Source organism: Macrosteles quadrilineatus, unplaced genomic scaffold (assembly GCF_028750875.1).
Source record: "Macrosteles quadrilineatus isolate MER2022 unplaced genomic scaffold, UCM_ALF_1.0 Scaffold_2__2_contigs__length_208266976, whole genome shotgun sequence".
Classification (NCBI taxonomy): domain Eukaryota; kingdom Metazoa; phylum Arthropoda; class Insecta; order Hemiptera; family Cicadellidae; genus Macrosteles; species Macrosteles quadrilineatus.
Genome location: NW_026542595.1, coordinates 188,450,027 through 188,475,750, shown reverse-complemented (window position 1 = coordinate 188,475,750; position 25,724 = coordinate 188,450,027). Strand labels below are relative to the sequence as shown.

The 25,724-nt window shown below is 34.2% G+C and overlaps 2 protein-coding genes across 2 annotated transcripts in view; one reads left to right on the top strand and one right to left on the bottom strand.

Annotated features, from left to right (window-relative positions):
- Positions 1 to 1,970: 1,970 nt before the first annotated feature.
- LOC128986203 (probable N-acetyltransferase san) lies at positions 1,971 to 10,498 on the bottom strand. Its single transcript, XM_054406415.1, has 4 exons — positions 10,324 to 10,498; positions 7,292 to 7,428; positions 6,962 to 7,148; positions 1,971 to 2,754 (listed from the first exon to the last, which is right to left on the bottom strand). Exons 1-4 carry the CDS (start codon positions 10,329 to 10,331, stop codon positions 2,577 to 2,579), a joined length of 510 nt encoding a protein of 169 aa, XP_054262390.1. The 5' UTR covers positions 10,332 to 10,498; the 3' UTR covers positions 1,971 to 2,576.
- Positions 10,499 to 14,384: 3,886 nt separating this feature from the next.
- Positions 14,385 to 25,724, top strand: part of LOC128985332 (V-type proton ATPase catalytic subunit A) — a 31,151-nt gene continuing 19,811 nt past the window's right edge. Inside the window, exon 1 of the mRNA XM_054404748.1 lies at positions 14,385 to 14,471. The gene's annotated coding sequence lies outside the window, so the exon portion shown is untranslated. The remainder of the gene's footprint in view (positions 14,472 to 25,724) is intronic.

Here is a 25,724-nt window from a genome sequence, read left to right as displayed (position 1 = left end):
CTTGTGATGATGTTGTTACATTAAAGAATAAATAAAAAAAAATTTCTTGTTTCAATTACCTATAGGCCTAGATGAAAGACAGCAGAATAAGCAAATTTCCATTTACCTGATTGGATTTTCAATTCAATCTAATAAAATAACATTAGTGTTAACAAGTACCTAGGTTTGCTGCTACAGGGGAGGGTAATAAAGTGTGTTTTTTAGTAAAATATTAATTTCATTAAACGCCTCTGGACGATACAGCAACAATAATAATGGTTTAATTTACCTCTGTCAATATGGTCCTTGCGTAGTTTGTCACTACTGCAGTTTCGTGCTCGTGGAGCGCATCCAGGTGAAGATCACGAAAGTTAAAACATTTTCTTCATGTGAAGGTGGTCAATTTTTGAAAAAACTGACCGTACTACTGAAAAACTTCGTACCGTTCGTGTGTTATATGTTTTCGGTGTTTTTTCAAAAATTGACGACCTTCACATGAAGAAATGTTTTAACTTTCGTGATCTTCACCTGAAGATGTGCTCCACGAGCACGAAACTGCAGTAGTGACAAACTACGCAAGGACCATATTGACAGGTAAATTAAACCATTATTAAAATATTAATAGCTTAATATAAAATAAATAAATTAGCCAAGTTTGAAAAAAAATATATCTATAAACAAGTAAACATCTATTCTATCTATCTATATATTAATAGGCAAGCATGATTCTTTAAAACCTTTTTTCTCAGCTTGTGTGCATCGCAGGGAAAATCTACGCATACTGTTGGAAAGATATTTTCCTGTAGAAGTGCTGACTCCCTTTAAAAATTCAAATAAGCTCAAATATAAGCACAAAAAATAGATTTGAAATTTAAAATAAATTAACAAGGGCTTTATGGGTTGCCATGCTGGTGACGAAAAATCAAGGAAATATAAACAGAAAATCAAAACAAATGGAAGAAATTACAATCACATGTTTTATTTACAGTTTGGGTGCAAATAGAGGAGCCTGTACCTTTACATTCCATCCCCATTGTCACCAGTTTTTTAAAATTAAATTTGTCGTAGTTTATGTGAGCCACCAATAGATTGCGCTGGTCTAAAATGACTAATTTCTGTCGAATAGATGATGTTTTTTTACCAAGTCAAACTTATGAAATGACTTATTATGAGCTATAGCAACTGTTATGACCCATCTACTTTGCCAGTAACAAAAAATTAGGTAGAAAAAACATTTGACTCGCATTTGGTGACTGGATCACACAACTACATGTTTTTAATAAAAAAAAGGCGACATCTGTTCTATATAGATGGAACGTCTACTTCAGTATCCAATAGTCAATACGTGCACATTACATGTTTTTGGTCAAATTTTCGACCACTAGTGCTTATTTAATACGCAAGCAGGTTTTTTGTGACAAATGCTCCTCCAAAACTACTGAACCGATTGATATGTATTTGGTGTCATTGGAAAGGATAACGTGAAGTTGTACAGGAAACTTTCTTTCAATGGAAGTAATTAGAGAGTGAGGGCCTGGGGCCCTTTAAAGTTTCGTATTTCCCCAAAAGATTAACATGGGAAACAAAAATTGTTATGAAACTCCAGCTGTTGTTAAAAATGAAAAGTGAGAGTCATATGTTAATTGTAAACAGTCAATAAGTTTGCTGCAAACATTTACTGACTTGGTTAAAATGAAATACTTACTGAAGCCGAGTTTTTGGGGACGTCAGTTTAATAGGAAAACCCGTTATCCGGACTGGCCTCGGTCCCAAGGAGTCCAGATAAGAGGGAGTAAACTGTAGTTCATCAAACAGACCAAATTTATACATGTCAAACCTTGCTCATTTTCTGACTTTGGTGTCACCTACATCATTATACTTGAGCTTGTATTACAAAAAATCACTTTTGAAGCTCTATTATTGTAGTGATAGGTAGGCCTATTAGTTAACTATTTTGTTTTCAATACTAGCAATGGGGAAAATTAAATAAGTTTTATAAAAATGAACAAACAATTTATTTACTAAATCATGAAATTACAAAACCTAAAGTGGTATCAACGTGAACCTGATCGGCAATGTAACTTGGTTTGTAAAATTAACAACAATTGGAATAACAATCCTAAAAAATCATCAAAAAAGTAAGAACTAACAGAAATACAGAAGTATATTGATCAGGATTTAGTTGAATCATCCTAGCAGTAAGTTTAAGGCCATTAAAAAAAGACATAATAGAACGAAAATTCCAAAAATTATATAAATCAGTTATATTTATAGAAACGAGAAAACAAAATATACAAATAGTTAATGTACTGTAAACTGAAATAGTTAAAATGATAACAAATTAACACACCAATCATGGAAATGCAATTTTACAAAGCATGCGTTTCTAACTATTTGAGGAGTCTGATTCTTACCTCAATTTAATTTCTAAACTGGATTCGTGATAAAAGACTTACTTTTTATATTTAAAAAGACAAAAAGAAACATGACTCAAATCAATGAAAATTCCTTATCTGTATTATTGAAAATGTCAACAATTACAAAAACAAATTTATAACTGAACTTAAGTATGAATGATGATGGTGTTATATCTAATATCACTTTTCCGATACATGGTTTACTTCTCCGTTGGTCAAGGTTGGTCTAAGAGTCTTCTGGAGAACATGTGCATCCGCAGGTTCAATACGCTTGTAGTAGTGTTTCTTTGTTTCATGAATTTCAAATCCAAATTTCTTGTAAAATTCAATCGCCCCAGTGTTGTTTACTTGAACGTGTCTAAAACATTGTTGTTCATCAAAAATACAATAGAAGATAAGTGTGAAAAAATTATACAGCAATAATAGACTAAACTGAGACCTTGTGATTTATTATCTAATCAGAAACTAAGGAAAACGTACGTCCCTGAGGCATGAATAAAAATAATAGTCTAACCTCGGTATAACAAATCTCAAGGGACCAAACTAAATATTTGTTAGCTATTTAGGATTTCTTTAAAGGGCGGTTTGTTCACAAATAGCATCAGTCACTATAGATCGAGGTTGGACCTCGTTACAACACAATAAAAAAGCACAGGCTACTGTATTGTAAAGTAGAACCTCTATTAGTCGTGGTAATATGGGGAAGGAGACCACGGATAGAGAAAACCACGGTTAATCCAACATGGTATAAATAAACGGTATCAGCAATCTGACACATACTTTCTCCCATTAGCTTGTCAACAACCTATATCATGGGTAAAAGGTGGGAGTAACTATAATATTTTATGGGGAAAATCACAAAAGTTGCAATAACTTTTGAACCGTAATTATTGTTACAGCAATGAGTGCTAGGTTACAATTTTTTTGTTTAGAATTATAAGGACCATAACACATTAATTTTAACCAAACAGGCTTTTTTCCTAAAATCCAACTTTTTGTTATTTTAAGGGGAGAATAATATAAAGTAATAATAACTTTTGAACCATAATTTTTACATAAATGGGATTTGTACCATTTTGCATAATTAATTTTTATTTAAATCGTTCGAGCCGTTTTTGAGAAAATCATATTTTCCGTTATTTTATTTTTCTGGAAAGGGTCAATCCATTTCAAATCATCCAGCAAAAAAAGAAAATGACACCCATGTTCTCAGATTCTAATGAGTTTTTTTTTTGTGTTCCTTTTGCTATTCTAATTATTATGAATACCAAATTTCATTTTGATATCTTGAATACTATTAATTACTATTACTTAATTACTATTAAAAATCAAAATTTTGAAAAATGGAAAAAAACGCCTGGAGATATCATGCATTAGTTTCTACATACCAAATTTCATCAAAATTGGACAACAGGTGTGATTTGTAGCTCTGTTTACACATCCACAAACAAATACACACAGACATTATTTCGAAAACCACTTTTTTTGGGTTCAGGGGGGCCCAAAACGGATATATCCACTGAAAGAAAACTCAATCTCGAAAGTTTTTACGAAAACAATACTTTCTCCATATTAAGGAACGCGGCAGCGTTCCGCCCCGCCAAGTCCCCCAGCGGTACACAGCTGCTGCAGTGTATATATACATGACGTGACAAAGTGGCTTTTTTACTCGTCTATAGCTCTGAAGAAACAAAAGCTATTAAAATAATTGTTCATCCACTGGATAGGGGCAATCATTCTTGGCAAAATAAAAAAAAGAATTTAAAAAAAGGTTGTGTTTGAGCCAAGAAAAACTAGTTTGAAAATTCACAAATTTTCCGTGTTCTCCTTCTTCTCCTTAAATGTTGACGGACCTACAGCCCAAACCACTGGCTCAATTTTAATGTTTTTTATGTTGTTTGAAAGCCCTTAGCGTGTAGATGTGCCTTTTGAGGGTCACAAGTCGGTGCGTTGACCCATAAACACTTGGCAAGCCCTCAAAGTACGATTTTGGCCCATTTAAATAACATGGGATTAAAATCAAAACAAAAGAAGGATCAGCTGCGATTAAATCTCAATTAATTTAAAATGTTAGAGAAATTCATAGGATCAGCTGAAAAATTATTTTAAAACTTTTATAAAGTATTTTTTTCAGGTATACCGAATGATTTGAGCTACTTACTATATAAAATTACTTAGAGCAGTGATATTCCTCGATACTTTCCATTGAAAAATGCAGTGTACCGATGGTACACTGGTACAGCAGCTCGTCATTTTTAACAGTTTAATACTACTTATCAAAACATATGAAACCTAGGAACTTGAAACTTAGTACTAGTACTAAGGTTAGTTTTAACATTGTTTCTTCATAATATTGCCAAAATTTATTTAACTAAATAAGGTTAGTTTTATGTTTTGATACACTAAAACAAATAAAACAATCGGGAAAATCCGTCTACGTATGTTAAACAAGCAAAAAAGTGAATGTAAAAAGTGATATGTAAATTTAGGATAAAAATGAGTTTTTCAATATTTGTTTTGCCTTATGCTATTTCTAACAAACCTAATCTGTTTGATTACATTTTTACTTCTCTAATAAGGGCTCAATTTACACTAGTCTTTAGATATACGGGTTTAATTATCGGAACACTTATGTAACACCAATGCATTTTATGTGTAGTTGTGCCCTGGTCTATTTATAAGAGAAAAGAGGATTTTTATTTTAACTGTTAATTTTCTACAAAAATAAATACAATCTAACAAAAAACCACTAAGTGGTAACACTTCCCCCGCCAAGTCAGCAACCCAAAAAAGACAATAAATCACCACTTTTCCGCCAAGTAAAACAATGTAATGTATGTAAGTTTGGCCACTTGGCGGCAGACTTTTGCTTGATCACTTTAAAAAATACCATAAAATTAGTTTCATTGAGCAAGTATCTCTCCCAATAGTACATTGCTAGATGAGAGCTTATTTTACAAAATTTGACCTTATTTGTGTCACATTTCATAAAATCATAATAGTGATGGTTTTATATTTACTGATTACCTCGAAATTATTATACTTAGTTGGACTAATTAATTAGAGAAGTTGATTTGTGAAATTATCCACCAACGTAACTTTAATGAAAAAAACAAGCAAAAGTCTGCCGCCAAGTTGCCAAACTTACATACATTACATTGTTTTACTTGGCGGAAAAGTGGTGATTTATTGTCTTTTTTGGGTTGCTGACTTGGCGGGGGAAGTGTTACCACTTAGTGGTTTTTTGTTAGATACTATGTAGGCCTATACAGTAGACTCCCTCTTATCCGGACACCTTTCAACCGGACATCGGTTTGACCTCGGTAGAAGTGACATCTCTTTATCCGGATAATTTTTATCAGCACATCGGTTTAACCAGACTAGATTGGCAGGAAGTGGGCGGTACTGAAACGACTGTTCTCGGGAGAAAGATTTGAGACTAGTGATTACGTGTCTAAATACAATGCTCTCCTAATTTAAGTCAAATACTGCATAGAGTATGCATTTAAACGGTCCGTTTTAACGAGATTTTGGGGACGTCAGTTTAACCGGAAAAACCGTTATCCGGACTGGCCTCGGTCCCGAGGAGTCCGTATAAGAGGGAGTCTACTGTTTAGGGGGAGAAAGTACAAAGATTATAAACCAATAAAAAACACTGCAATACTGTGTTTAAACAGCTGTAACAGTAATAACCCAGCTGCCTGGAGGTTTACCCACCGTTACTTTGGGTGATGTAGCTGAGGAATAAAACTCAGCACTTGCTTACAAAACCCAACATTATTAGTACAAAAAAAAGAACACAAAGCTCAGTAACAATAAAAAAGGTTCAGTAGACTTAAACAGTAATAGGCCTACCAAATAATTTAGTTTACAACAGAAACAGCAATTTTGAAAACCCCCTAAGATTGCCTTACCAGGACCCAAGGCCAAGGGCAACATTAATGTTAGGATTTACATTCTTTTTAAAAGAATGTTGTTTTTTTTTTACCTTATCTTCTTAGGTTTCTCTTTATCCACAAATTCTCAAATATCTCAAGTCGCCATGTAGCTCAGTCAATAAAGGTTTTGTGTGGGAAGAAATTAGCAACAGGCAAGATTATATACCAATCGTTAGTATACAACTAGATGTATACATTTTTCCAAAAGTCCCAAAAAATCCCCCTGGGGCTTTCCCCCCACTCCCCTTGAAGTTAGGAATACAAATTTCAGAATAATTATTACTAAAAGTTTGGGCAGTGAAAAAATTCACAATTTATCTGCTGTCATCAGATATTCTGGGATTCATCTTAAATCTAAAGAAACCATCCATGAATGGACGATTTTTTCATGTTACTGCTAGAGAAGTTTTGGAGAACTCAAGAAACCCAATTTGCACATAGACCTACCTATTTTCCAGATTTTACCGCAAAATTTACAGCTTACGTATATACTAAAGGCTAAATATAAACTTTACATTTCTGATCTCTTCACATGGATTGTAATTCAAATTTTCACCCATTCTTTTTGCATTTTCTCAATATTAGACCAAATTTAAACTCAAGATATACTCTATGTTCACCACTTACAGATAAATGTTGTCGTAGTTGCCATCTTTCTCCACATAGTTAAGGACATGTTGAACCATCATTGTTCCTATACCTAGTCTTCGGTAGGGTGATAAACATCCAAGGGTCATTATGTACAGTCTGCGAGCGTGATCGGAAGTGTCAATGCGACAGCACACAGCTCCCACAACAATGTCATTGTAGTAAGCTACAACAAAACCCAAGTAGTCTTGATTAGCTGCACACAGTCTAGGAATGGTAGAGATACAAAATCTTCTCAATAAAAATGTGAGAAAAGTCCTGTTAACAAAATCTGCTTAGCGTATTAAATATCTTTGATACAAAACTCACCTAGTTTAGCAAGTTCTCCCACTTCCAGGACATCTTTATAGAACTTTTCATTATATGACACAGGAAATACAACTGTATTTAGACGTTTGAGTTGTTTTATGTTGTGCTGTGTTACGTCACCCAGCTCAATTTTAGACCTAAAACAGAGATTATGATTTTAAAAATTCACTTAGGTAGGCCTACTAAAAAAAGTAAGCCTAGGTATTAAATATTTATGTTCAATCCTTATGCTGATGATATCAGACAATTCTCAAAGTAAGAAATGTTTTAAGAATAACTATCGTTCTACACTCTTTTAAGACTAGATCTATATCATGTTTATACAAAGTAATAGCCATGTGAATGTTTTAAGCTTGTTTTATATGAATATAATATATATGAATATAATATATATGAATATAATATATATGAATATAATATATATGAATATAATATGAATATAAAAGTTCAAATACATAAGAGTTAAAATTATTGGTTGGACATGATTTTGCGGTTAAAAGGAATTTCCAAAAATCACTGACACAAAAACTGTATAAACCCTACCAGTTCATGATAAAAGGGTTACTACCACCTCTAACAGTAGGCTGTATTTGGACCTAAGTGGATAAAAGAAGTGAATGATAAACGAGGATATTGGGCGTTAGGTGAATGAGATATTGCAAAGAACTGGCAGCCAATGAAAACAACAGTTGTTTTGAATAGGCCTACATCCGTTCATTGTTCCTATACATCTGATAACATAAGTAAATTAGGTATCACAAATTGTGGTACCAGAGGAACCAATGAACATTATGAATTAGCCTATGCCAGCTAAAGATCATTTAAGGGCGTACATACTTTTTCATAAGCAAGAGGCTTAGGGCTGTCTACTGAAGACATGTAAATAATTCAATCCTGGAACTTGTGGAAGTTACAATAGCATTCGATTAAATGACTAGGCGACTTACATGTTGTTGTTTACAATAGAACAGGGTTGCCAGTTGCCACCCGCAGTGCGATGAAAAAGTTCATGCAGAATTTATGGGTTTTATTGGTCTACCTAGTTTAAATAATTCATGGTCAATGTGCTTGTATAATTTTAACACAAATATGAGTTTTGCTGATTCCAGAAATGTACATAGCCTATCCAGAAATGTGTAAAAGGCAGTTTCTTTGTTTTTTAGAATCGAATAACCTGTCATAGTTTATATGAGATATAAAAATAATTTAGAGTGATTCATCTATATATACATTTATTAAAACAAAGTGAAAAAAACAGGTCAAGCTAACTTATTACAAATGCTATGAAATACTGGAGAAGAATTAAAAAAAATATTAAGTCAGATTCTAAAGTGAGGCTTGAGGTTGGAAGAAAGTCATTTTCTTATTTTGGCCCGCAGTTGTATAATGGCCTCCCTCAGGACATAAAGAGCTCCAAATCGTATGGCTCATTCAGGGCCGCAATGTATAAAAACAAATGTAAATTGTAAATGTTTTTCTTTGTAGTTTTTTGTATATTAAATTTCTGTATATATTAGGTTAGTTTAGTTTTAGTTTGACTTGAGTAAGTTTGAAAATCATGTATATGAAACTCGCTTGTAAATAAAGGCCTTTTTATTTATTTATTTATTTATTCTGTGTTTCCACAACAATAAAACAAAAATACTGCTCACCCGGCAGAAATTCCCTTTTATTCACCTGCATGAATGTTAAGAAAAATCCTGTATTATTCTGGATGATCTAATTTTATACGATGATTGGTTTTATACACAAGGCTAAAAATGGAGGCGTCAGAGTCCAAAATTCCATGAAATTGCACATTTAGTTTCGATCCCATGCAAGATCTAAGACTTCTGTTTTTGGGATTTAAATTCCCATACTCCATAATAGATAAGCTGGGTTAAGCATACTAATGATTTTCCAAACCATATGCAGTCGGAAGACTCAACTGACCTCTAATTACTTAGAATGAATTATGCAACTTTTTCTAATCATGAAAGTTGTTAAAAATGATCTCCAGGCAGTATTCTCTCTTCATATTCATTTTTTAAATATGTGAAATTTTTTTTTTATTTGGTAAACTTAATGGTATTGGTAGAATAACATTCGGGATTTTGAAAACTCATGGTCCGTTAGAGAAATTCATGTATAATCCATGCCTTTTTTCATGGTCACAAGAACTCATGCATAATTCAAGATTTTCAAGGTTTTCACAATGGCCAGTGGCAACCCTAAATTTGAATTTAAAAATGGATTTTTTCAAATCAATTCATCTGAAACAGGACGTTTCAAAAATGGATTTTATTGTAAACACAACCATTCCAAAACCAGAAAATCTCGGAATTGCGAATCATTATCACCATCTACTGGACAGACTTGATTCACAGACAGCTTGATTCTACTACCAGACCAGTCATTTAGACATCAATAAAATCTCACAGACCTTTAAAAAGAGTATAGAGTACGGTAGCTCTAACTTCTAGACGAGACTTGTGTGAAACCAAGGCCAGCTTTAACTACCTACCTCTGTGGAGGAAATAGGCTCAAAATTTATTGTGGCGTTACGTTAAAGCAGGACAATAAGCCCAAGTAGGCCTACAGTTAAACTTACACGTGTGGGAGTGTCATCTGATAAGGATAACTTATGTTGGTAGGCCTACCGGCCCTAACTCAAATATGGGTGAGTTACCTATTAAATGCTGTTTTACTTTACTTGATAACCTGTGGTAGAAACAAAAGGGCCATAACTTATGTGACAAAGGAGATGGCTCGAAATTTTGTAACATTAAAACAGGATAGGCTTAGGCCAAACTATCCTGCTGCTATTTGGCCTAGGCTATACTTAGGTTGTCACCTGAGTAAGGACATTTTCTAAAAGGAAATATCTAGAAAACTCCTTTCAGGGATTGCTCCAATACACACTAAGGCAAAGATTCAAACGTTTAGCTATGGACTTAGATTTAGGAATTATAAATTTAAACGAAAATCATATCAACACTAGTTACAAATAAACATAACCTCGATTTGGAATATTGAAAAAAGGCAAAGCTTACCTGGTCATATCTTCAGGAAATTGAAATCTAACTACAAAATATGGTGTTTCGGTTTAATTTTTGATAAATATCAGGTTTCGAATAATCCCAGTCTGATATACAATTTAAATTTGTAATTGAAATTCATCAAACATGATTCACATTTCAGAGTTTGGATCGGATCGGAGACAGAAACCATTTTTATCCTTTTCTTTTCAGGATTTACTAGTCTAGCCAACTTATAAAATATCAAGCAAAGTCATACAAAGAAAAGTGGTATATCTTGGATTATTATTGAGTAACTTATGTTTAATCTGTGTTTGTATAGAGAGATAGAGAGAGAATCTTTATTACATACGCGTAGAGCTTAGAAATGCTGTCAACAATAAAAACAAATCTGAAAATATACATAAATGGTAAAAAAAAATATATTTCATCAGTCTTTTTCACAGAGGGTTTAGAACTCTTCCATGTTGTAGATGGGATTATCGTAAGTAGTTTGTTTTTCAATGTCTTTGCAGTGCCGGTCTTGTCTTGATTGTTGTCGGATAGGTGACGCACACGACCCTGGAAACTACAGGCCTATAAGCAACCAACCAACAATAAACTCCTGGAACGCATTGTCTACAATCAACTAGTCCACCACCTTGAAACCTACAACTTAATTGCAGAACAACAGCATGGGTTTAGGAAAGGTAGAAGCACCAACACCGCTATTAGTCAACTTTGTCATGAAATTACAAAAATATGGGAAGACAAAAAATCTGCCTCAGGCCTATTTCTTGATATGCAAAAGGCCTTCGACACTATTAATTGGGAAATATTACTTAAAAAAATGACCTACTTTAATATAAAGGACAAGGCATTAGACTGGATCAAACACTACCTAACTGACAGATTTCAATTTGTTGTAGTCGAACAAATAAAGAACAATGCAATACTAAAGACAAGTTCTTCCTTAAAACAGTCCTCAAAAGGAGTTCCCCAAGGCTCAATACTTGGGCCTCTTCTCTTCCTACTTTACATCAACAGTTTCCCAGAACAACTTGAAGATCAACAAAGGTGTATATAATTTGCAGATGACACAACAATCTTAATCCCCCACATAAATCTTCTCAACAAAAACACAATAGTAAATTCAACCCTGGAAAAGGCAACATCAATCTGTCAATCAATAGACCTCAAGATTAACAAAAATAAAACAACACACATAAACTTCACTCTATCAAACAAAATAAGACAGGAAAACGACAATAATTGGAAAGATCTGGAAGTACTAACAGCTAACTCCACAAAATTTCTTGGAATCATTTTAGACAATCACCTGAATTGGCAAGAACATATCGAATTTCTATGTAAAAAGTTAAATTCCTCACTACATGTCATAAGAAGAATAAGAACACTGACAAATGAAGAAACTGCTTTCATAGCTTATCACTCAATCTTTGCATCACACATAAGATACGGAATCACCGCATGGGGAGCAGCATCAGCAGCCAACATCAACAAAATTCTTGTCTTACAGAAAGAGGCTTTAAGATCAATACTGAGACTAGAGAACCCCCAGGAACACTGCAAGCCACATTTCCAAAAACACCATATCCTCACCATAATCTCAACCTACATCCTCGAAACAGTTATCCTAGCAAAAAACTCCTCACCACTTCTCCGCCAAAATCAACATACTCACTTCACCAGACATAGATCCGACATTGACCTACCGCAACACCGTCTTAAAAAATCTAGTAACACCCCACTACATACAGGGTCACGTTTCTTCAACCTACTTCCAGATCACCTCAAATCCTTAAACAACAACAGAAAATTTGCCAATAGATTAAAACAATACCTACTTGACAGACCATATTACACCATTACTGAATTCATCGAAGAACACACCTTTCAACATCTAAGAACTCACATTGCCTAACACACAATTACACAAAACAACAATCACTCTACAGATAAGGAGTGAAGAAATTTGAAGAGATGAAGAAGATGACGACTCCCCTTTCCTTGGATAGTGGCAAGGACTTCGGATGGTAAATGGTAAATGGAAGAAGATTGTAGAGCCTGGCTCCTGCGTAAGATGGCTTCTTCGCATTGCAGCGTTCCTTGTGTAATGCAAGTGTATATTTGCATTTCTAGGAGTGCCTTAATTGGTTGAGGACAAAATTGACGACCTCAGAGATGTATATGGCGATTATAGCTGGAATTTTCAGCATTCTGAAGACATCCCTGCAGCTATCATCTTGCTGGAGGCCACCAAGAATTCTCACGGCACGCTTTTGCAATTTCAGGACACGGCTGGACAATGGACATATTCTGCTTGGAAGAGTTCCCCCAAAGCACTATTCCATACCTGAAAAGCGTCTCAAAAAGTGCATGGTATGCTACACGTGTTGTGGCTAGAGAGGTTACTTTGTGGAGACGTCTCAACGCAAATAGCGATGAGCTGAGCCGCTGGCAAAGGGAATTGATGTGGGTATTCCAACGAAGGTCGTTATCTAGAATGAGTCCAAGATGTTTGGTGGTGTCCGTCACTTGGATAGTTGGAGGACTTGAAACGGCATCTTTGAATTTCCCAAAGAAGAGTTAGTTGCTGAGTTTTACTCTCGTTGAAGACTAAAGTCGTTATTTGCGCAGTAATCCATAGCTTGATTGATTGCGATGAAGTTGTCGACATCCAGACACTCAGGATGCTCCCTGCTGGTCAAGAGAACAGCAGAGTCATCTGCAAAAATGACTGTGTGGCAGTGGGGCTCCATTACTCAAGGTAGATCGGCAGCAATTCGGAATACAGTTTTTTAATAACCATAGTATTTTTATATGGCGAAATGTTGATACCAAACTCCATTGTTATACACACGAAAATTATTGGCATTTTCAATCGTATCTATCGTAATGAAATAGCTCAGTTTGGCCAACAACGTTACACTTAATTAAGAGTTTAAAATAATTATTTCAAATAGCTTCGTCAGAGATTCATAGGGAGACCAGTCTAACCAGGCCGCGGAGTTAAAGGTGGCCGTGATTCAGCCATATTTTTTTACGGTAATTAACTAACCACGGCCACCTTTAACTACAGGCCGCGGCCTGATAGAATTGGCAACGTCGCAAGTGGCCGTTGTTTCGTGACAGACGTCCCATAAGATAACATGGCAGACAGGTGACATCAGTTTATTAATTATTCGCACTTTATTGATTTAAATTTATGAACATAAATTTATTAAAATATTGAAGAAAAAACATACAGAATGAAAAACTGAAACAATATGAATTAAAAATCTATACATTATAAGTGGAGTCAATATTGTCATAGTCCAGTAACCAAGCTTAAGTAAATATACAAATACCATTAGCTGCTTCCAGGTATTTCCAGGTATTCCTTTAACGGCCGCCTGGCCGTGTAACTAACACGAAGTTTTAGATAATGATCTTAATTATAATGTGAGTTACGTAACACAGATTATGTAAACTTAACGTATGTTCTTTTAGAGCAAGCAGATCAAAATAGTTGAAACCAACCTTATTGAAACAAACTAATAATAATTTATAATCAGTAATTAAATAATAATAATCAAATGGCTAATGTGAGTGTTTAATGTTTGCTTTGGGAAAAATACTCAGAAGTATTTAAATTTTAAACAATTAATTAATTAAATTATAAAATTAATTAAATTATTTTATACAAGAATGTGTATTATTGATGGTAAAATTCTTCGTAGTGTTTGAGAACTGTCTGATGCACTACTGTATTGTTCTACATTACGTCTTAAAATCAAAGGTATTCAATTAATCTGTAGTTTTATGTATAAATATGAGTACGTTTATATAAATGTACCCATAAACGAAAGGGGTTTTCCTCTTTGTTCGTATCTAATCGGTTGATTTAGTAGTCAAGTAAGCACTTAAGCCATTTACTTGTCGATGAAATAATTGTAATTCTATGAAAACCCCTCTTTACCAACTAATTAAAAAGTTGATAAAATGTCTTTAATCAATTTGAAGGTCGTATTGTAACAACATTTTTTTAGTGGGCGATAAAAATGTTTTTATTAAGTGTACATAGTTTGGTGTTTGTATTTGTCACGCGTAGTGTCAAGTGTCAGCTGACAAGTCTCGTGATATCAGCTGGGTGTTGGGTGAGGTAGCTACATTGTCTGCATGTAAGTATTTTGGAGTTTTTACTTAATTTTGGGTTTGCAATCTTACGTAAATTGCTGTATAGTGATTATATTTTGTAAGCGTTAAAATAAAATCAAATGCCCAACCACATGCTATGCAAATTTACACCCAAAATGCACAACTCATTAACTCGCTCCAGGGAACTTGTAGACTAGGACAAGAACAGTTTTCGTATCTGCGAATGCTGTTCCTTCAATTTTATACAGATTATTCTAATAAACCAGAGATTCCATTACATTTTATTGGTTGCACGTAATTAAAGTGATGATTTGCATTATTTAATAGGGCAAACTGTGATAGTCAAGTCCTATTCAGTAACCTAGGAACTAGGCTGTGTGTTGGTTATTAGTTCCCTTTTTATTAGTAACTAGCTGGCCCGACAGATGTCGTCCTGTCTTAATGTGGTTTTATGTCAAATGCTTGTTCATTTTCAAGATCCTGGTTGAAGTTCGTTCGCTACGCTCACTCACCTTTATTAGGTTGGAGCTCGTTCGCTGCGCTCACTTACCTTCAGGTTAGCTCGTTCGCTACGCTAACTCGCCTCCAGGTTGAAGTTTGTTCGCTACGCTCACTCACCTTTTGGTTGCAAATTGGCTGTTGTCATATATTAAAAAAAAATCGTGCTGCACCCTGTTGGTAAACTTATTAACTTTTTAAGCTATTGAACATCACAGAATAAAATTGCTTAACTGAACCAGCTGTTAAGATTTTTTAATTCCATTTAAATATGAGTAGGCCTACTCATAAGGTTAACGTGGGAAACTCCAGAGCTTAATGGGGCGGAGCCCTTTTTGACGGATCTGCACCAAACTTCATACACAAACCATCCTTGAATAATGCTTAATAATGCCTGAATGTTTCATTACAATCTGTCGAGCGGTTTCGGAGTCCATAAAGGACAAACAAACAAACAAACATACCTACATACATACAAACATACATTGGATTGTAGCCTATATATTTAGATTTAAGGGCAAACACTTAGCTTCACATTAAACTCACTTACTTACTACCTTTATATTTTTTTCAGCTATTGTCGGATTTTGTAAGCTATGCTGTCTATGAATGCAGTCGCCTAGCATTACTTAGACGATAGTCAATTAATTCTTTTAGTCTAACTGGTAGCCTAATTATTGTTACCCTATCCTGATGCTGTCTTAACAGCGTAGGCCTTTTTCTATTCATAAGACCTGGACTAGTGTCCTTCTGTGCTCTATTTTCAATTATTTGATTGTAGGCCTAAGTTTAATGTTCTTTATTTTTACGGCGATATCTTGAGACATATTTATCAGTGGCAAAAAATAACGGTAGCCTATATTTGGATTCAAGAGGTAAAAAACTATAAAGTTAGGCATCAAAATTAAAAATTCATTTGGAGGCCTAAGCTATAAAGTACAATGTACGTTTGTTTGTTTGTGTGTCCTTTATGGACTCCGAAACCGCTCGACAGATTGTAATGAAACTTTCAGGCATTATTAAGCATCTTTCATGGATGGTTCGAGTGAAGTTTGGTGCAGATCTATCAAAAGGGCTCTGCCCCAGAGGGTTTTAAGTGGGCCAATGTCAGACTTTTTGATCTACAATGTTTACAAATAAATATAATTTAAAAGCAGATGTTTACTTTTACCAACTGTTTTGTAGGTTTGAATAATTACAACATTCTGTATTAGCATTAGTCATGATTTGAAATAGTGCCACAGTGTTTCTACAGAGTGCAGCACAGAAAACTATTTTACTTTTGAATAAGTCCAAATGTATTAAACCCCAATCGCAGCACACCTGTGCACTTAACAACGTTTAAATTCTCCAATGTTAAATATTAAAACATAAAAACCTTTATCAAAGTATTATAAACAATAAAAGGGATGACTTTTTAAAATTTATGACAACAGCTAATTTGCAATCAAGAGGTGAGTGAGCGTAGCGAACGAACATCAACCTGGAGGCGAGTTAGCGTAGCGAACGAGCTAACCTGAAAACAAGGGAGCGCAGCGAACGAACTTCAACCGGGACGTGATTGAGCCATGCGAATACTTATGAAGTTAAACGGGGCAAAGCCCGTGGGTACAGCTAGTTATTGATAAATAATTATTTTGCACATTATGCTTGCCGAACAAAGCAATTTAAAAAAATATAATGTTGGATAACAAACGTTAACGCTCCAAACTAAATGTGAGTAAGCGTAGCGAACGAACTTCAACCAGGTCGAGATTGAGCCATGCGAACGAGCTCTCTTGAAAATGAACGAGCATTTGACATAAAACCACATTAGGACAGGACGACGTGTGTCGGGCCAGCTAGTACTAAATAATTACCGGCAATGAAACATTAGTTATATTAGCCTATATGACTTGGTAAGTAATAGAGGAAAGGGCACAGCTTGATGTTGGTTAACATTTTCCTGAATTGATGTTTGAAACTTACCTATAAATAAAGAAGCAGGGTTGTACACTATCATCCAGGTCATAACTTAGCCTAGCTGGAAGATGCTTCAATCGAGACCTTCTTTTTCGGTAGGACAGGTTTACTAAAAAGGTCGCCGATTCGATCCTGATAAAGGTCAGTAGCTTTTTGACACTTCGAAACTGGACCCAGTTGTCCCTGGTCATTGGGCTTTAAATAAATAATCCTGGCTGATGAATCATCTAGGTATAATCTAAGTCAGTAACAAAGCTACACAGATCATCTCACAACATCTTCACACATAGGCTATTTGGGTTTAAATATGTATCTAGATGGCGTCCCCATCTCATAATGATAACAATTAATTGTTGCATGCTTTCTGTCTTTATATACCTAAATTTTTCCAAACGTCTTTTACGTTGTAACATAACAAAAATAAACATTTCTCAAAATATTTCAGGACTCCAACATCCCTAACTTAAGTTAGGGTAGCTATTTGTAATCAATTACCATTTGCCGTCTTTAAGTTAGTGAAAGGAAAGCAGACAAAAAATACCCCCGCTGCAGCAAACCTGCCGACTAAGCGAATTTCTATTTTGTCTGAATTGATTTTCAATTCTAGGTAAATCTATTTAAATAACATTATACTCCGCTCCAAAGCTGGTGGCGGCTGAGGGATTAGGACCGCCAGGTCGGTGAGCAGGTCCGAACTATGTAGTCCTACCTGGCGGTCCTAATCCCTCAGCCGCCACCAGCTTTGGCGCGGAGTATAGGTCTAACGAGTACCTAGGTTTGCTGCTACAAGGAGTTTAATCAAGTGTATTTTGTAGTAAAATATTAATAGCTTAGTACAAAATAATTATATTTGCCAAGTTTAAATTATTATTTTTTAAGCTCTACAAAATGGTTTGGAAAGAAATTGTGAAATTTTGTTTTTTTTAGGGTCATAAATGGGAAAAACCTATTTTTACCCCCTAAAACCCTTATAAACCCCCGTTCCCATCTAGTCCAATCATGCTGGTTCGCAAACTCGTTAGAATAAATGTAGGTTTACACGTTTGTACCAAATTTGGGAGTTATCGCGCTAACCGACACATAGATATAAATACATTTTTTGATAGTTCTGTTCACTTTTTAGGGCTTCTTTTTCAATTAATGAGCAAAATAATAAAAAACAGAGTACCCTGAAATTCATTTTTTATTTAAACTGATACGTATTTCGGCACTAAGGCCATGATCACAGTATGAGCAATATAAAAGTATGTAAACAAATCATAATTTGAAACAAATCATTAAAACAAATCATGATTTGTTTACATACTTTTATATAGCTCATACTGTGATCATGGCCTTAGTGCCGAAATACGTATCAGTTTAAATAAAAAATGAATTTCAGGGTACTCAGGTTTTTATTATTTTGCTCATTAATATGAATACATATATAAATATATGAATTTGAACGGATGGTGTTTTTGTCCTCTAGGGACCTCAAAACGAAAAAGTAAATTGGTCCCGGACCCAGGTCTTACCATGAGTACTAGTCCAGGACCTGACTAGGGTTCTGTGTGCATGTCGTGTATAGAGATTTTTGCTTTTGCATTTCAATATAGGTGTCTTAGGAAGTGCTTTCCACTCGGGTGTCAAGTTCGTACCTGGTACGTTTTCGAGCTATGACGTCATCAAGATGGCGGCTCGGCAATTTTTAAATTCGTATATTTCGCAAACCGTTTAACGGATCGGGATATTTCTTTTTTTGTTTGAAAGATATTTTTACAAACTATCTTTTTTGTATTTACACATTTGTTGTAAACTTAAATATTCACCGCACAATATTGAAAAACGTCGTTTTTATTGTTATTATATTTATTGTTTTGCTTATAACTTCTTAACCGCTGATAAAATCAAATACCACCCGTTGTAAAAGTTGTAGATAATTCTATACCCTTTCCAATGATACCAAACAATATGTGATTAGACCTAAAATTAAAGCAAAGAGATTGAATAAACCGTAAAAAAAACACTGAAAGTGGTGTACGGTCCGGGAAATATTAGTCCTGGACATGACTAGGGTTCTGTGTGCATGTCGTGTATAGGGAATTTTGCTTTTGGATTTCAATATAGGTGTCTTAGGAAGTGTTTTCCACTCGGGTGTCAAGTCCGCGCCTGTTTCGTTTTCCAGTTATGACGTCATCAAAATGGCGGCTAGGGCAATTTTTAAATGCGTATAGTTCGCATACCGTTTAACGGATCGGGATGATTCTTTTTTTGTTTGAAAGATAATTTTTAAGCCTATCTTTTTTGTATTTACACTTTTGCTGTCAACTTAATATTTATCTCACTATATTAAAAAACGTGGTTTTTAATATCATTGTTTTTGAATTTTTCCTCATAACTTGTTAAACGCTTATAGAATGAAATAACTACCCATTACAAAAGTTGTAGATAATTTTATGCCCTTTCCAACGATACCAAACAATTAATGTTTGAAACTAAAATTAAAGCCAAGAGATTAAATAAACCGTTAACAAACACTTAACAAGGTAGAAAGTCCGGAAAATATTGTGGCTAGAACAATTCTTTAAATGCGTATATTTCGCATACTGGTTAACGAACCGGGATGATTCTTTTTTTGTTTGTAAGATATTTTTCAAGCCTATCTTTATTGTATTTACACCTTTGTTGTTAACCTACTATTTGTCAAAAAGTTATAAGCAAAAGTAAAATAAAAATAACAATTAAATGTACATTTATTAATATTGTGGGATGAATAGTAGGTTAACAACAAAAGTGTAAATACAAAAAAGATAGGCTTGAAAAATATCTTACAAACAAAAAAAGAATCATCCCGGTTCGTTAACCAGTATGCGAAATATACGCATTTAAAGAATTGTTCTAGCCGCAATATTTTCCGGACTTTCTACCTTGTTAAGTGTTTGTTAACGGTTTATTTAATCTCTTGGCTTTAATTTTAGTTTCAAACATTAATTGTTTGGTATCGTTGGAAAGGGCATAAAATTATCTACAACTTTTGTAATGGGTAGTTATTTCATTCTATAAGCGTTTAACAAGTTATGAGGAAAAATTCAAAAACAATGATATTAAAAACCACGTTTTTTAATATAGTGAGATAAATATTAAGTTGACAGCAAAAGTGTAAATACAGAAAAGATAGGCTTAAAAATTATCTTTCAAACAAAAAAAGAATCATCCCGATCCGTTAAACGGTATGCGAACTATACGCATTTAAAAATTGCCCTAGCCGCCATTTTGATGACGTCATAGCTGGAAAACGAAACAGGCGCGGACTTGACACCCGAGTGGAAAACACTTCCTAAGACACCTATATTGAAATCCAAAAGCAAAATTCTCTATACACGACATGCACACAGAACCCTAGTCATGTCCAGGACTAATATTTCCCGGACCGTACACCACTTTCAGTGTTTTTTTACGGTTTATTCAATCTCTTTGCTTTAATTTTAGGTCTAATCACATATTGTTTGGTATCATTGGAAAGGGTATAGAATTATCTACAACTTTTACAACGGGTGGTATTTGATTTTATCAGCGGTTAAGAAGTTATAAGCAAAACAATAAATATAATAACAATAAAAACGACGTTTTTCAATATTGTGCGGTGAATATTTAAGTTTACAACAAATGTGTAAATACAAAAAAGATAGTTTGTAAAAATATCTTTCAAACAAAAAAAGAATCATCCCGATCCGTTAAACGGTTTGCGAAATATACGAATTTAAAAATTGCCGAGCCGCCATCTTGATGACGTCATAGCTCGAAAACGTACCAGGTACGAACTTGACACCCGAGTGGAAAACACTTCCTAAGACACCTATATTGAAATGCAAAAGCAAAAATCTCTATACACGACATGCACACAGAACCCTAGTCAGGTCCTGGACTATACTACGGAATAGCTTATTCCCTAGGCCTATATGGGAAATTCGCTAAGTTCCCTATATGGGAAATTTGCTAAAAAGATAGTAAGTGGTGATCGATTTCGATTGGACACTCCAATCAGACCCAATAGGCGAATGACAAGAATCTTGAATGACGTCCCTGCTTATATCCTATTGGCTACTGGAAGCACAGGTCAGTTCATTTTTATAAGTAGGCCCTACAACGGGAGGCAAAATTTACTTGTTCATTAATCAGCTTATTCCTATTTTTACATTTTCCCTTATAAATATACAATTCTTCCCAAGCATTCATTACATATCCTTTCTTACAATTCTTCAAAACACATAGATTATCCTCCATTTTTCCTATTGAGTGTCCATTTTGTAACAGGTGTTTTGTGACATTTGATCTTTCCGGTTTGTTGTTCCTCCATGCAGATATGTGGTTTTTGAAGCGGTTGATAAAGTTCACAGTCTATCCAATGTAGAAGTTATCACAATCGTTACAATTGATTTTATAGATGCCCGAAGCGTCGAATTTGTTACAATCTTATATTTTTGGATGCAGTATTTTACTCATGGTGTTCTGAGTCCTGTAGGCTATTGAAACTCTGTATTTCTTGAATCTGTTAGCAGTCCTTTGTGTTGTAGTCACCGTCAGTGGCGTTGCTTGGTTAAATTCCAGGGGGGGGAGAAGCCTCAAATTTCCCAACTGCTTAACATAGATTTCCCAACTATTTTTTTTTTTTAGAAATCAATTACCGTCGTACTGACTATTTTTAAAAATCTACAAATTATTATAATACCCTGCAGTAATATTCAATTCAGTATTTATAAACTTGCATTAACAAAACATAGCTAATTTACATACCATACAAAATTACTCAATTTCTAAAACTTCTACCAATTCATAATGAAATTTTATGACTTAAAAAGCTTGAACAAGTAATGTTTCAAATCCAAAAAACTTTACAAACCATTGTGGTAGCAGACGTAGCAGTGTAAAATTTTAGGGATATAAAATAGGCCTCAGAGTAGGTATACAAATTAGTATAGAAAAAAAATTCATTACAAAATAATGAAATTAAAATACTTTTAGAAGTTAAGATCAACATTATAACTTTCATAAAACTTACAACTAGGGTAGGCCTAAACAAGTTTGTAATGATGAAATATTAATATCAGTGTTGTGAATAACATTATTCTAGTCTAGAAAAGAATAAACCTAAAATAATACTCGTATAAAATAAAAATGTTCAACTTGGTTGATAATAAACTTATACATACAATAAAAATGTTAACATTCATCTTCATCAAACTAGAACTTAGACAAAAATCAAACTTAAGAGTGAAAGTCAAACATCAAATTTTAGGTTATGTTTGGTCCACGTAGATCTGTTTAAGAGTGATTAGTTGATTCATTTTTGTAAATCCTTAATAAGAATGATAAATAACTTGTGTCGATTTTTTTAAATATATTCAGAGAATAAAACTCCATTTAGGTTATTAAAAAATAAGAGTTTTAGAGGTAATACCGACACACAAACCCTATCTTTAATGTTATTTTAATCTGCTTATTACCAAGTATTCCGGTCAGTTAGCCTGCTCCAAATACCACAAAAAAAGGTATAAAATATATTTCATGTGACTGACGTGAACAATATTTTTGAATTTCTTGTAAACACTAACAAACAACATAAGTTTAATAGTTTTGAACAGAAGAGCTACATTGCTTGCACTTTCAAAATTCAAACTCGCAGACGAATCATTCAGAATCATCAACACAGGACAGGATCAAGGTAGCCAACATATGTCCAATAAGGAACAAAATTTCTCGTAAACAAAATTCCAACAAGCTATACCGCTAATTGATTATTGATTTCGGAATTTTCAAGAGTAAACATGACAACCGCATTGAAAGAGTTAAATTAAGGCGTGTTTCGCTTTTGGTTTAGCCTTGTTTAATCAAAGTTTAATGAAATCAAAGAACCGTCAAGTTTATTTGCCCAAGTCAAAGAAATTTTTATCTTCGATGGATTTTTGCAAATATATTTAAATTTTGTTTACTTTAAAAATATATTTTTCTTGTATCTGACTTCCCAACTGTCCCAACTCGTGGCAAGGAAATTCCCAACTTTTCTCTTTCCCAGATTCTAGGGGGGGGAGGCTCCCCCCCCTACCCCCCCCAAGACGACGCCCCTGGTCACCGTGTAGCTAAATGTGACATATCTGGTGTTTTCCTCTTTTATATCTTCTAATGTTGTTCTGCTGTGTAGTTTATTTTGGCTATTGATTTTTTTCCTCGTCTTTCTTGCGATGTCCTCTATTGTCTTGGTTCGAAATCCATTAACTTGTGCGATCTTCTTAATGGGGTCCAGTTCTTTCTTCCTATTGGCTTGGCTAAGTGGGATCTTATATGCTCGGTACAGCGTGGATCTAAATGCTGCGGTCTTGTGGATTACACTTAACGTTCTTTGCCAGCCTAAATCTGGGGGCATTTAGGCAGTCTTTATTTTTCTTGTGTTATAGGCCTACTCGTGCAGGCCTATATCAACAATATTCATCCATAATAACAAGAGATAAATAATGATTAAGAATTTAAAATGTGGATTTAAAGTTTTTAAATTTGACTGATTCGTAGTTTGTTTTGTCAAATATAACATGTAGTAATATTTAACATTAACAAGATCACAATTAAAAACAAATTATTGAAAAAGATAAATTACTATAACAATATTTAGTTATATTAAAAAATGGATAGATTGTGGGGAACAAGCTGCAGTCAGTCATCCTAACACAGCCTTAACACCCATAATAGGCTACAACCGAAACAGTAGTATCTACTAGGCTAATTAATAAGTATACTTGTCAAGAGAAAAAAACTGAAAAATCTCACTAGAGGGTGCCATAACAGATTAACTGAATCACTGTAAGAACAAAATAGGGCATAACTTAGTAAGAAAAAAAAAAATTGTTACTGAAACTTTTAACCACTAATCATCTTGAAAACCCACGTAGTCTTACACTGCCCACAATTATATTCAGCGGTGCAGTTTGACTTCCTAAGGGTGAAAACATAGTGGAGTGGTGAGGCTAGATTGTAGCGGAGAGCGAAGCTAAGAGTTTTTTTACCCCTGATGGTAGCAGAGCTGCACATGCACATAGTGGAGCAGCGACGGTAGCGAGTCAAGAGGCTGAAGTACAGTACTTTTGAATGTACTTTAAAACTGATTCATCTATCATGAGGGTCAAATTTACTGATTTTGTAAATGAATGAATGGTGAAAATGGAAAACCCAGCAAAGCGGCCATTCATTGAACAACTGCCTACTGTACATATTTAAAATAATAACAATTAGATATGTTTTTTAGAAACTTCTAATCGTTGTATAAAAAAGTAAAAAAAAAACTCTTTAAAGGATCAATTGTATATTAAATATGTCACTTTATGAGAAAACTGTACCTTTTGACAAGAATAATTACACAATATCATTTCATGAATTGTAATAAAATTATTCCTTTTCCCAAACAGGACGATGTTCACGAACTGACGATATAAAACTACATTTTATAGTCGGTTTGACTACTGAGGCTCGACCCTCGACCAAACCCTCGAGGTAAAGAAATCGGGGTAGAATTTCGGAGTGGAGATGATCTTAAACCCGCTTAGCTATGCTTTCCGCTACACTCTAGCCTCGCCGCCCCATTATGTTTTCACCCTAAAAAACCAAAACATGTGGTTGGTAGCTCCCCCACAGGAAGGATATTTAAGACATGGTTTATGCAATTAGTTTAATATTATTTCTGTATAGGCAAAGTTTTTCCCATCTAACAAATGACCATCTTAATTTAATAAAAAAATTAAAATTATCAAAAACTTACATTTCCTAGCTCACGACAGCTGCGGGAAGGTATTTGAAATTGATTCTCAGGCTCACTAATATAATGACCCTTGCTTGTATTTACATCCACAGCAATCTTTTTTTTGTAAAATCGAACTTAGAAACTTTAATCAACAGTTATCAGTTCATGATCATGACACAAGAAATAGAGGTAATCTCGTTAAACCTAATATTAGACTGCACAAGTACTTTAAGAGCCATAAATACCAACAACTGTTGTTCTTCAATAAACTGCCAGAGATTGTGAGGTTGCTGCCTAACAAGAAATTTAATGCTGTAATTACAAAATGGTTAAAAAGTAAGGCTTTCTACTCTGTAGATGAATTTTTAGACGCTAAGACTGACTGTGATGTATTTTTGCATTGACGATGCCTATTGTAACGTTCTGTTATTTAATGGCAAATAAATATTCTTGATTCTTGACTAGAGTTCACACCAACTGATATTCAGGAGTAAAGTGAACAATAGAGATTGTCTGCAGTAGACCTAGCTAAAACTCGCTCCACTCGCCAGTTACCGCTGCTATAACAGAACAATGAAAATGTTAACTTATTTGACACCAACTGCACAGTAGTTGTAATTAGAGTGAGGGAAAAAAATTAAATGTTTAGCTTTGGGGCAGCTCCCCTGCAAATATGCTTTTGCCTATGATAACAGTAAAAACCCATTTATCTTAGGAATTAAATGTTCTGTAAATCAAATTTATTTTGTTAAAATCTTTAAGTTGAGTTAATTATTTAAGTGACCTGTTTTTTACCTGTACCTACTACATATTTTATTAAAATTGATATGAAGACTTGAAGTTTTTTCCCTATCACATAAATTGTTTAAGACGAGTTCTTACAAATGCCCATCTATATTCATATTTTGTGAATCCATATTCTGAGAATTAGTTCTTCCCTAAATTTATAACTAGGCCAAGGCCTACTCTGTTTTATTACATTAACCGATTTTCATTACATTAACCATATGCACATGGGACCATAGGAAAAATTCCATTTATCCATTTCTAT

Bases quoted from the DNA above. Each gene is read 5' to 3' on its own strand.
- LOC128986203 (XM_054406415.1), bottom strand. The intron at 7,149-7,291 runs GTGAGTTTTGTA...GTTTTGTTGTAG, and splicing joins GGGAGAACTTGCTAAACTAG to CTTACTACAATGACATTGTT. The intron at 2,755-6,961 runs GTAAGTGGTGAA...ACAATGTTTTAG, and splicing joins AACTACGACAACATTTATCT to ACACGTTCAAGTAAACAACA.